General features: G+C 59.4%; 1 protein-coding gene and 1 long non-coding RNA gene across 4 annotated transcripts in view; both read right to left on the reverse strand.

Annotated features, from left to right (window-relative positions):
• LMF1 (lipase maturation factor 1) overlaps positions 1 to 12,999 on the reverse strand; it is a 51,173-nt gene that overhangs the window by 20,957 nt on the left and 17,217 nt on the right. For all 3 annotated transcript variants that reach the window (XM_043454936.1, XM_043454937.1, XM_043454933.1), the window contains exon 4: positions 3,488 to 3,636. In XM_043454936.1, the coding sequence (XP_043310871.1) occupies positions 3,488 to 3,636 (149 nt within the window). The remainder of the gene's footprint in view (positions 1 to 3,487; positions 3,637 to 12,999) is intronic.
• On the reverse strand, positions 2,033 to 3,481 carry LOC122432791. The gene is made up of 2 exons (XR_006266958.1): positions 2,646 to 3,481; positions 2,033 to 2,366 (listed from the first exon to the last, which is right to left on the reverse strand). It is a non-coding gene; the product is annotated as an uncharacterized LOC122432791 (long non-coding RNA).

Genomic DNA, 12,999 nt, shown 5'->3' on the forward strand with positions numbered 1-12,999 from the left:
CTGCGAGGGGTGTCTTGGTTTTATGTGTTTGTGCACTTCAAACCGCCTGTCGTGGGAGGTGTGGTGGGGGCGGGGGTTCGTGCACCCAATGGACACCCAGCACCTCTGGTGGAAGCTCCCTTCTGTCCTAGCCAACCTGACTCGCTGCCTTGTCCAAACATCAGCTGCGCCTGACGTCAGTGTGGCGCCGTCTGCACGTGCTGACCCGCCCGTCGTCGCAGCCTCGCCGGTGCTTCCCTGGCACCTCGAGGGCCACGGTCCCTGGAGCGTCCGGGACCCACAAGCAGCATGAAGCCGACTGCTTTACTCCCACTCAAGACTCTGTCCTGGGCATTTCCGTGCTCACCAAACAATCAGTTTACCAATTTTAAAAAAGAAACCTCTTCTGGGATTATGTTGGGGCTGCATGAAATCTATTGACCGGTGTGTGGACAGATGACTGCTGGCCACGAACAAGGAAGACCTCCTTGCCCAGGGCTCCTCTAAGCACCGTCTGGGGGTTTTCAGGGCCCAAGTGTCACACTTCTGTGAACACTTCCTAAGTATTTTATGGTTGTTAGGGTGTATCTGTAACTTTGTTTTCTGACAGTTTTTGCTAGCAGATGGAAACACTGGCCGCTTCCTGCACACGGGTCAGCTTCACGCCCTAGTTCTGCGGCCCTTGTGATCATCCATGTGTGGGATGAACACAGGTGATTTCACTTCCTCCTTCCAGTCCTCAGGGCTTTCATCACTTTTTCTTTCTTTAAAGACAAGTGAAGATCTTCAACACACTGCCGAGTAGCCATGAGGAGCGTGGCCAGCACTGCCCTGTTCCCAAGCTTACAGGAAAAAACATTCAGTCTTTCTGATGTCAGCTGTAGGCAGTTTGTATAGTTATCTTTTGTCAGGTTGAAGACGTTTCCTTCTATTTCCAGTTTGCTAAGAGCTTTTTTGTTAATTGTGAATAAGTGTTTTAACACTGATGCGTTTTCTACATCGAATGAGATGAATATGTCGTCTGATCTCTTTCTTCCTTACGTCTGGCAATGTGGTGAATTACCTTGGACTGCAAGGAGATCCAACCGGTCAATCCTAAAGGAAATCAGTTCTGAATATTCATTGGAAGGACTAATGCTAAAGCTGAAACTCCAATACTTTGGCCACCTGATGTGAAGAACTGACTCATTGGAAAAGACCCTGATGCTGGGCAAGACTGAAGGCAGGAGAAGGGGACGACAGAGGATGAGATGGTTGGATGGCGTCACCGACTCGATAGACATGAGTTTGAGTAAACTCTGGGAGCTGGTGATGGACAAGGAGGCCTGGTGTGCTGCAGTCCATGGGGTTGCAGAGTCAGACATGTCTGAGCGACTGAACTGAACTGAATTCACGTCCCACCAGCCTTGCATCCTGGGAAACCCGTGTGGACCTGACCCCTCCATGTACTCTGGACCACCTGCTGACCGTTCCTTGAGAGTTTCTGTTGTGCCCTTGAGGAACAATGCTCTGGAACCTCCCTGTCTGAAATATCATTGTCCACTGGCCTCAGGAGTGAGCTGGGAAGGGTTCCCTCTCGTGTTCTCTGAATGAGCGTGTGTGGGTTTGTATCGAATCTTCCTTAAATATTTGACAGCACTTATCAGTGGCGTGGTCTGGGGTTTTCAGTGGGAGGTGCTTTCTGTGTGTTTAATGACTCAGGTTATACGACGATTCAGCCACGCTGGCCCTCTCGAGTCAGTGCTGGACACCCACCTCTGAGTCCTCTAAGTGCCCACTGCCCGTGCACGAAGCCGCTCATGCTACTTCTCTCTAACGGCTCTCTGACGGCTCCTCGGGCTGTAACGCACGGTGTGATGTGGATCCTCGAGATGCTGGCAGAGACCAGGATCATCTGGGCTACCTGATGGGCTGGTCCGGGGCGTGTAAGGGACCGGGTCTGCCCAGCTTCCACGGACAGACCCCTGCTGCTGCCCCTACTTTGCATCAAGCCAGCCCTGTCGCTCTGCTTTCCTACAAAGGACGGCGAATAACATCCAGTGTACAGACAGAATCAAGTAATTACACCTTTTAGTGCACCTGATAATCTTTTATCCAGCTGGTGCTCACTGTCAATCAAAACGCCATAAAAGGTGCTTTACCACATGCTAATGATTCACCGCCTCTGGGTTCGTGTGGGAGTTTGCTCAGCAGCGAGCTGTGCTCCGTGGCCCAACGGCTCTGCCACCCCGGGCTCTGCACCCGCTCGGCTGGGCTCCAACCCGGCCCTGGGCTTCAGTGCCACACGCGAGGCTGCCATCCTAGGAGGTCCTGACACACGCCTTTGAAACACTGCGTACATTTTCATGCTTTTTAAAGCCAGCTGACAGAGAAGCCAGAGTGGAGCCCTGGGTGGACAAGGAACTGCTAAGACAGATTTGAAGCTAAGAACGCCTGTGCGCTGTCAGGACAGCACGTGGTTTCCTGTTTCATCAGAGGGCCCAGTGAGCCACGCCCACTCTCCAGTTAAGTGTGAATGAGGGAAGCACTGCACTCACCCTGGAGTCTGGACACACAGTCAACCGACGCAGGGTTTCCCAATGCCGCAGCCATTCCTACCCGATTGGTCAGGAGCCCGCGCCACCCCTCTGACCCCCACCCCACGGAGCTCATCCCCAGCTTGACACCTGGTGTCGGGGGTGGGGCTTTGTGAGGAGCTTGAACATGGTGCCTCGTCCTGGGGGCACGCCGTCCTGCTGGAGGGCCAGTGCTGGCTGCGGCCGGCAGGAACGAGGGTGTCGGACACCGAGGGCCTGGAGGACACCGTGTTGCAGGGACGCAGCCCCTCTCATGTAAGATGCCCTCGATTAAATGGAACATGGATGAGGAGGGGCGTGGAGTCCCTCCGAGTCACAGTGGCTGCTGACGCCTGGAGAACTGCGGCTCTGAGGGGGCCGGCAGGGCCAGGGGGCAGGGACGCGCCCGCCGAACGGGCCCCACTCCCCGCAGGCGCGTGGTCGCCCACGAGGAACAGCTTAGAGCAGACAGACGCCAGCCTGTCTGGATGGTGTGATGCAAGCGGAAGGAGCAGGGCAGAGGTGGGAGGCACCGTGCAGAGCCGCACGGCCTCTGCCTGGTGAGCCCCTCACTCCTGTTTTAAGCTTCTGGAAGCTGGCAGGTGTAGCTGAAACCGAGACGTGCTCTTCTGCCGGCCGCGTGGAGGGCAGGGGCCTGGCCCGAGGGCTTCGAGGAGCGTGTGGCAGGAAGGGGGACGCTGAGCACCCAGCCTTCGGGAGCGACACCAGCCACACGGGCAGGTCGGGAGGAGACAGGAGGCTTCCCTGGGGTGGGGTCGGACACTCCACACACCTAGGAGGGCTGGGGGCAGGAGTGACGGGGGCCTCCCCAAGTGTCGTTTGTCCCCCGAGCCTTGGGGGAGTCACGGGCTCAGAAACAGGCCTGTGGACCTCAGGGAAGTGGCAGGAGGGCACGTCCCTACCGGATATTAACAGGAGAAGGTTGTACTTACCGCTCCGAGCATGATTCTGAAAATCAGCCACCGGAAGCCCCACACGACGACCCGGGACGTGGGGGTGCCCTTGGGCAGCGCAGACAGCGTCCAGAGAGGGCAGAGGAAGATGCCCAGGAAGCCGGTCTCCAGGAGCTGGGACTCCCACCCTGAGGAACAGAGAGCGAATGAGTAGCAGCTGCCCGGAGCACCCGTGGCAGAGCCAGGCGGGATGCAGCCATCCTCGGGGAGGCCACGGGCGCGAGGGGCGGGCGCCGGGTGTGAGGTGCTGATCGCAGAGCAGACCGCGATCCCAGCAGCCCTGGTGAGGGGGAGCTGGCTGGGGGTGGGGGATGCAGGTCCAGGCCCCGCCAGGTGGGGGCATGGTCGCCCTTCCCGCCGGGAGCCTGTGTGAGGGACGCGGGTGTGGGCAGCGCTCCTGAGTGCCCAGTGTCTGTAAATGTCTTCCTCAAAACCCAGACAAACCTGAATGAATTCTGAACCCCAGCCTTCAGGGCTGGGGGTCTGTGCTGCTCGCTCTGAGAAGCACCGAGTGTTCAGAGGAGAAACGCACAGATACGCCGCCGCCAATGAGTAAAGCACCAGCCAGGGCAGGTGGAGCTGGTGGGTTTGTGGGTTTTCCCTGCACAACTGTTTGAAACTCGGCAGTTTGAAACTTTTCCTAGTAAAATATGCAGGTAGAAATCCCATTGACTCTCACTCACTTTGTGGATTTCTGAAACTCAGTTCTCCTCTTAGAAAGAAGCAGGCGAGTTTGCTGCAGAGCGGCACCTGGAAGCAGCGGTGCAGGTGTTGGGGGGCAGCCCCGCCCGCCTCGGCCGAGCCTTCTGGGCTGCGGGCTCTGGGGACGGCAGCGTGCACTCCGCGCCGTCTGGAGGTGACTCCAGAAGCAGGAGAAGCCTGGATGGTGCCGGGGAGGCATGCCCTTAGGTAGGAGCTGAGCAAGGTGGGCCCCAGAGCCCTGAGGGGGCCCTGTGATCAGGAGAGGAAAGCGGAGCCCAGGGTGACCGGCCAAGGGGAGAGGGACCCACTGGCCCCCCGGAAACTGCAGCCAGGACAGCAGGAAGGGTCTTCCTCGTGTAGAACCTCGAGGGTCTGCACACTGGAGCCACCCACTTTGCGTCCAGGTCTTGTCCTCATCATGGACACAGACGACCTGTGATTTTCAATGCGCTTCAAACCCCCTTTCTGTCTCAACAGGAAGAAGTGGACTCTTCCTTTCTCAACAGCTTCTCTGGTGTTGTCCTGAGAGGTTGTGATCATTAAGTATGGACTCCTTTCCAGTGCCGTGGGGCATTTTATAACCTGCAGTTTACAGCAGCAGAACGTGGAGAGGCAGTAACATGGCTCTGGGCGGACTTCACTCTGGGAAGGGCCCTCACAGGCCGCTTGGTCCCACCCACCTCTGCTCGGCCCCGAGAGCGGGCAGGCCCCGGAGAGGGCAAGGCCGGAGCAGCACGTGCCCACCCATGAGGGGCCCGCATCCCTGGAGGCCCCCCACAGCTCGCAGGGCCCACGTGGGTGGGCGGAGGGGGTCCCCAGAGCCCAGCCTGCCTTCCCTGTCACCTCACTCTGCACAGACGCGACACACAGAATTTTAATGGGCTGCTTGAGTGACACCCATCAAAGCGACGCGCGAATGGTGGCGCCCAGAGAGCTGCTAAGTGCCGGGAAGCAGGTGACGGGCCTGCTGCCCCGGGGACACACGTGTCACCTGCCCTCCCGCCTGCTCCCCGCTCCCGGAACCTGCCTCGCCCTGCGGGGCGTGGGCACTCCGTCTTGCCCTCCAGGCCGAGGCCTGCTGCAGTCAGTGCTCGCCAGCACCCACCTGCTCTGCTTCTTCCGCCGGGTCAGCAGCTGCGGCGCGCACAAGGAGCCCCATTGTTCTCCGGGGCCCGGGGACAGCCCTTCTCCAGACGCGCACCCTCGCCCCTCGCCGAGCGCAGGCCCGTCACGGGGCCGGAAGGTTCCGCCTGCAGCAGGGGACCTCCCGCCAGGGGCTCTGGGGTGGCGGTGAGCAAACGGCAGGGAACCTGCCTGACCACCCCGCCTGCCGCTCACACTCCCACTGCTGCGGCTCTAGGCTGGCTTCCCGGATGCAGCCCAGGCTGGCCCAGCATGTGTGGGAGGTGTCCTTGCGAGCTTGAGGGTCGGCACCCCACCCTGCACGTGGGAGAGGAGCGTGGGCGGCTCCGTGGCCCCCCTTTCCCGAGGAGCCGCTTACCCACGGTCTCGGGGGACGGCCCGACAGGGACATGCGGTGTCGTCCCAGCCTGTCCTGACTGGGGCTCAGGCCGGCTGCCGACAGTGGTCTCCAGCTCTGAGTGCAGACAGGCTGCGGGCACCTGTGGGCCAGAGTGGCTGCGGGTGGGCAGACCGTAGCTCCGAGTGCCCCTCTTCTGGCCCATGTCTGCCAGGGCCACCTGCAGCCAAGGAAGGCCCATGGTGTGCTGAACATGGCCCTCAGCCTCCTGGCTGTGAAGAAAGGAAGCCCTCATGTCTCCCTCATACCCCTCACTGCCCACACCTGGGGCACCTGCTCCCCAAAGAGCTGCTCCTGGACATGGTGCCGGCACGCCCTGTCCTCTAGGCCTGTGAAGAGTGGAGACGCTCTTAACGTTGAGGACCAAGGATCAGAAAAGCCGCCCTCAGGTGGCCTGCGTTGCAGAGCACACAGCCACCACGGGGTGGGCATCGCGCTGCAGGACAGACGCGAGTGGGGCCAGGCTGCTCCTGTGGGAGATGCTTGCTGACCGTTGGGGGCGCAGAGGGGCCCCCCAGGTGCTGTGGTCAGTCACCCAGGGTCACGGGCAGCACACACAGGGAGGAAAGGTGACCGAAAGCAGGTTTCAGCGGCCACAGCCGCCCCAGGGCTCCGAAGCAGCTGAAACCTCACAGCCGCCTCGGAACTGTGACAGTTACTTAGGAGAGGTGTTAAGTGTGGCAGGCAAGGATCCTTCACATGACAGCGCCCTCCATAGGGTGAGCAGGAAGCCCACTAGCCTCACGGTTAGGAGTGGGAGACAGCGAAGGCACCTCCCCGGGACGCGGAGCTGCAGGTCTCCAGGCAGAGCAGCCGTCCTCTGCCACTGCTGCCAAGGAAGGGCCGCTTCACACCTGGGACACATCCTGGGGACGCTCCTCTGTCCCGAGGCCACACCTCCTTTGAAGGGGCAGAAGGAGGGGGCTGGGGGTCGCAGGTCAGCCGGGAGACGAAGGGGCTGGAGCAGCAGGCGGGACCCCTGAGGAGCACAGTTCAAAAGCGAAGGGCAGCCTTGCTGTGCAGTGTCCAGCCGGGGGGTGGGCCGCACTGTGGCTGGCCCGACACTGAGCCCTCCACCCGCCCTTCCCACCCACCCTTCCCCAGACGGGACCCCTGCCAACACCGCCGTCCATTCAGCACGCCCTGCGCAACACACGACTCACAACACCTCCCTTCTTGGTTGAGGCAAAATATAAAATGAGACCAGGTAAAAAGCACAAGGGAGGCCACATAGAACCTGAGGGAAACCTCTCCCACTGGTGTTTACAAGCAACTGCCAGCTGCCGCGCGTCATGGGGACACGCGTGTCTGTCGTTCCCGCCTAGATGGGGCACCAGGTGGCTGCGAGCCTGTCCAGTGAAGAAAGGAAGCCCTCATGTCTCCCTCATACCCCTCCCACAGGCCCCGCGTTGCGTGGGGCCTTGCCAAGGTCCGCTGACCCCTCCAGCTACTGGAACCGCCTGCAAAGATGGCCTGTCCTCGGGGAGCCTGGGCCACCCTCAGGCCCCGGAGGTACTAACGCTGCCGCCCAAATGTGCAGCCACTCCTGCTCGCCCCCACTCTCCCCACTGCCCTGAGCTGGGCCTGGCCTCCAGTCCACTGCCCCCCCACCCCCAGGACCCCATCTGCCCAGGAATCCTCCAGAGCTGGTGTGAGCTGGGCAGGCCTTCTGGGACAGGAGCCTCCTAGTTACTTCTCACATCTGTGAAGATTTCAGCCAGAGCTTGGATGGTGAATTTGAAAGAGCTGGTTAAAGGCTTCACGCTTTAAATAAAATAATTTAGAATTGCATGCTCCCAGTTAGGAAGCATTTAGCAAATTGCCAGCCTGTGCCTCACAGACGTCCTTGGGCGCTGCAGGGAACAGGAAGTGACCCGTGTGACCTGCGCGGTGACCCTCCTCCTGCTGCACTTGGTCACAGTGCTGGTTAATTCTCGGTTGCTGTGGCAACCAGACTTAAGAGCCCCAGGTGTCCCCTGCTGCTCTGGTCCACGCAGGTGTCACCAGCCAGCCCCAAACAAGACCCACAGTAATGGCCTTGGCTGGCTTTGCAGGCTTGGGGTAAGCACAGGAATGCTTCCTGTCACCGGAAATGAGACTTGGCAACAGAGATTTCGCAGGATTAATATATTCCAAACATTTAACATATATCAGGCTGGAGAGTACGGTGCCTTACTGTTTCTTTGTCTTTTGTTTCCTGTGCATGAGAATTAGCTGGGGCTCGTCTCAGAGAGCGTGTCAGACTCCTCTCGAGAGGCAGGCGGTGCTACAGCGGGGCCCCTGGACACGAGGGCGAGCTCTGAGCCACCTCCGGCCTGGGCAGGCCAGGTCCACTGGCCACGCGCAGACGCCGCCCTGAACACGGCTGGAGGAGGTCAGGGCAGACCCACTGTGTCCGCTTCACAGGACAGCTGCAAGTCACCGTCCTGGGGCTGTGGTGCTGAGTCTGAACAAAGTATTCAGGTGTAACTCTAAACACAAAACTTCTTCCACAACAAAGCAAGAGATGTGTTTTTCAGAGTGATGGCCTCCGTGAGGAGGTGGACGCAGGCTGACGGACGCCTCTGACAGTGTTCCCACTCGGGCAGTGCAGGTGCTGCCAGAGGCAGGAGTGAGGCGTGAGCAGAGCCCGCCCTGAGTGTGCGTTGCTACAGCCCCCCATGCAGAGCGCAGCCGCGTGGAGACTCGCGGGAAGGAGGGCAGGACCCAGGGCAGACGCCGCGTTCTCTGTGCAGCGGGGGGCTCTGTCCAGTTCAGGGATCGGGTGGGATAGAGGGCACCGCCCAGGACCGCCTGTTCCCACACCAAAGCACCTGCTGCCACCCACACACCCTGACCTTTTCTAGCGGAGGTCTCCATTGGTGTTATGACAAAACGGCTGATTCTGGCACACTCCGAAGGGAAAGAGAGGAAGAGAGCTATCCCGTTACTGAAGATGAGCCAAACGTTCAGTGTTGGCTGTCCCAAATGTGGGCCCTGAACCAAGTGGGAGTGGTGGGGGCGGGAGGGGAGGCACGACAGTGTTTATGGTGAAAGCCCGATCCTTACCTCACTGTCCAGTGTGATGGACCAGGGTGAGACCCACTCCCTCCATCCTGGACGGTGCTTTTCACCAAGTTAAGGCCTGAGATGCATGGATGTATCAATAACAGACCACCATGCAAGCCTCCAGACAAAGCCACACATGCACACTCGGAGCACAGGAAGGAGGGGCCCAGCCACGGAGGGTCCGGGAGGCCTGCGGCTGGAGGGCTGCCTGCAGGACGGGGCCCAGCTTCTGTGCTTTCATCCCTGGGTCCCGCTGCTGCTCTTGAAGGAGATCAAACAGCTCTTCCTCAGATGAAAGGAGATTCCTCACCGTCAAAAAGGACAGAACCCGAGACACAGCACAGAGGGCATAGGCAGAAGGGCACTGAGCTTACTGGGCACTGATGCAGTGCCAAGTGCCTGGCAGGGTCCCAGTGACCCCTGCCCCCAGCCCCAGCCTCGGGCACAGAGGAGGAGGTAGCCAGGCAAGGAGCTCTCTGCGCCTGTGGCTGGGTGTCTGGAAGCTCAGACCTTGAGATCGTCCCAGCCCCACCCTGCCTGCTTGACACCACCCCAGAAGGCCCTCATGTAAGGACTGTCCCCAGGGAGGATGGCCCGTCTGTGGGGTCCAGGCATCCCTGGGCCAGCACCTCCTGCCAGGAGGCAGTCCCAGGAGCAGGCCAACCTTGGGACTGGCTGAAGATGGGTACTACTTGGTGGCTGGACACCCTGCTACCTTCTAGCCCTGAAGACCTGCACCCTCCCAAATCCCAGGATGCTGGGCCCTACCCCAAACCCAGGTGGGGCCTGAACCTTGCCTGCACCCCACCTTCGCCTCCTCCTTGCTGAGACTCTGAGACTCATCCCAGGGCGTGAAGCCCCTCATATCAGGTGGAGACACTCCTCCAGCCTGGACAGCCACCAACAGGGCTTTTAGAAGCTCTTGTGGATGACCCTGACCCAGCTCATGTCCACTCACCTTTGATTTCACTTATTAAAGCTAACTTACTAAAACTAACATATTCATCCTTTACAGAAAGCAAAAATGTTTAGTGAAGATAACTCGGAACCAGAAAAAAGCAGGAAGCGACCTGCTCACCCAGAGGTAAATCTGGTTAACTCCTTGGTCATAGATTTCAAAACAGTTTCTAGAGGCAAGATGGAATACAGGACACACTGCTTAACATGGCATAAACATGGCCTTGCACGCTGAATAGCACTGTGGTGAGTGAACCCTACTGTGGAGTAACCAGAGCAGAGGCAGCGTGTATGTAACCAGCTCCCCACCTGAGCCTCTGACTCCCTAACAGTGGGGCGCCCTCCCCTGCCTTCTGGTCCTGCTGCGGGAGCCCGGGGGGCAGGCCACCAGAGGCGCACGACGTGCTCCAAAGGGGCGGCCACCAGCCTGCCCAGTCCTGAGAAAACAGCAGACAAGCCCAATTGAGTCTCCAGTCCAGCTACAGTGTCCAGGGCTGGCTCAGTAAGTTGTCCATGGAGGGGCTGGGCGGAGGGCTCTGGGGACTCTGAACAGACTGGGAAGCCACATCAGATCTTTTTGAGGCCGTGCTGACACTTTTCATCAGGATGAGCTGCCTGGAGAGGGTGGACTTGGGGGCTCTGCCTCAGCCGCCCCCCAACACTGCGTGGCTGGGGCTGTGGCCCATCCCACTGCCGACTGGGCCAGTGCTCGGGGGCTCTGCCTGCAGGTTGTTCCACCCAGCGCTCCACCCGGGTCCAGCCCAAGACCCAGCCTTTGTGCAGAGCCCGAGGAGGCTCCCGAGCTCCGGAGACCGCACAGCAAGCACAGCTGCTCCACAGACACTCAGGACACGAGGACTCGGGGTTCTCGACAAGACGCGCAAGCACACCACCAGCCCGGCTTGAGCCAGGTGCCTGGAGCCCCACTGAGGCTCCTGTCCAGGGAGCTGCCCGCTGCTGCCTGTGACTGCTCAGAGGACCTGAGCCCCATGCCCCCTGCAGGCTCAGAGCCGAGACGCACTCCAGCGGGAACCAGGCAGACACACTGTGGAGAGGGTTTTGGCACCCACCAAAGACCTACGTCAGGGGTAGCAGGGGTGCAGGCTGCAGTGGGCTGGAGGAGCCCCTGGGGAGAGCAGTCCCTGCCGAGGCCCACGCGGGTCCGTGGACACCACGCAGGTTTCACCCCTGAATCCGGTCTGTCTTCTGAATGCTCAAAAGACAGCCGTTGACGCTGAAGCCAAATGGAAAACCGGGTCAAGCGGACATGAACCGGAGACGAGCCAGCATTCCATGATCAGTGCAGAATCCTGGGTTAAGGAGGCGGCCCCTCCCCGGTAAGCGGAGGACACGGCCGCCAGTCCTGCTAGACGCACTGGGAGCTGCTCACGGGAGGGAACTGTGCCGGCATTGGTCTCTGTTCAGCGGGCCCACCCGGACAAGAGCTGCTGTCGTGACAGCAACAAAGCACGGCGTCCGCGTTTAAAATTGCTGTTTCAAAATATCAAAGCTTTCACAAAAGGAGCCGGCACACACCTGCTGCCCCAGGCCGACCTAACAATGTCCCTCCCTGTTACCGCGCTGGTAGAGGGCAGGCTTGCCGACGCTGTGTTCCTCTCGCGCCTGACGACGGGGCATGGGAGCCGGGACACTCCAGGGACGTGCTCCGGACTCGGGCCGCGGTGGTGCTGAGACCAGGGCCTTCTCTGTGGGCTGCGGTGGGCTCGCTGAGACCAGGGTCTTTGCTGGCTCCTCAGAGCCTTTCAGGCTCAGGACACAGGCATGTCCCTGGCACGGGAGCAGCGCTGGGGCGATGGGAATGAAGCCTGCCTGTGGACCTCGCCTCAGGTGACAATTAATGCTGAGGAAACAGACAAGGACCATCTCTCCAGCTGCTTTTAGCTGTTCTGTGCAAATGTGATCAAGTAAAGGGCTTCTTAAAAATCACCCTGAGGATGCACTCCAGGACACCCCCAGGAAGAAGGCAGTGGGGACATGCTGCGCCTCTGGCCTCACCCCAGCACAGCGAGGCACCTGCTCCCGGACCACAAGGGCCCTGGGATGAACAGGACGCCGAGTCCATCAGTGGTACCTGCTCGGACAGAGCGTCCACCTGCCCACCACCCCAATCCAAGGCCTTGAAAGTCCGCACTCCAAATGGTAATGGTGGGCAAGCAGAAGCCTCTGTGGACTGAGGGGCGCTGACAGGTTCTCACATGTCCCGTCACTAAGAAATAAGCAGTGTCGGGAGGGGCTGAGCCGCTGTGCTGGCGAGTGTGGAAAAGCTGCTGAGTGAAGCGTGATCAGAGACGAAAAACAAAGCAAAGGAAGAGGCAGCCAGGGAGCACCCTGGCCGTCAGCGGTTAGGACTCTGGGCTTTCACTGCCCGAGTTCAATCCCCGCTTGGGGAAATGACATCCCACAAGCTGTGTGGACCCCGCCAAAGAAAGTTATTAGAGAAAATTATTACACTTCACTATCAGCTCAGCACTCAACAATATTTACATAGTTGCAGTGTAAAGACCAAATATTAACTTAACGACACTTGTGACGGCTGACCTGAGACAGAGGGAGAGCGTTAGGGAGGTGGGAGAAGAGCAGCGGGAAGTGCACGGATGACGTCCAGAGGTGACGCAGCAGGAGCGGCCGACGGAAACCCGACCGGGTAAACCCGACGGAAACCCGACCGGGTAAACCCGAGCGAAACACGACCAGATAAACCCAAAGGAAACCCAACAGAAACACGACTGGATAAACCCGATGGAAACCAGACCGGATAAACCGACAGAAACACGACCGGATAAACCCCATGGAAACCCAACAGGCAGAACTGCTTGGGGAGACAGAGTCACCCTGAGAACAGGACGGGGTGAGCGCAGGAAAAACCACGGTGAGCTGTTTGTATTACAGGTTGTGTAATACGTCTTGCATTTCTAACCCACTCACACACCTAACTTAAAAAGTAATGAAAGGAACCATCTCCAGGCCATACTCTCTGGTTGTAGTGTAATACAATCAGAAACTGACCAACCAGAGATAGCCTACAAAGCCTTAAGCGTCTGGAGTTTCTGACCCGCTTTAAACAGCACCTGGGCTAAAGAGGCAGCAACACCTGAAGGTTATGAAACTGCGTGTGGGCACCTTGTCGGGGACACCGGGCCTCAGCCCACAGGGGCCTGAGACCAGTCACAGGGGGGTGACCACCTGTCTCCATGCTTTCATTTCAGGTAAGAAGAATGGACAA

Source organism: Cervus canadensis, chromosome 32 (genome assembly GCF_019320065.1).
Source record: "Cervus canadensis isolate Bull #8, Minnesota chromosome 32, ASM1932006v1, whole genome shotgun sequence".
In the NCBI taxonomy this organism is placed as follows: Eukaryota; Metazoa; Chordata; class Mammalia; order Artiodactyla; family Cervidae; genus Cervus; species Cervus canadensis.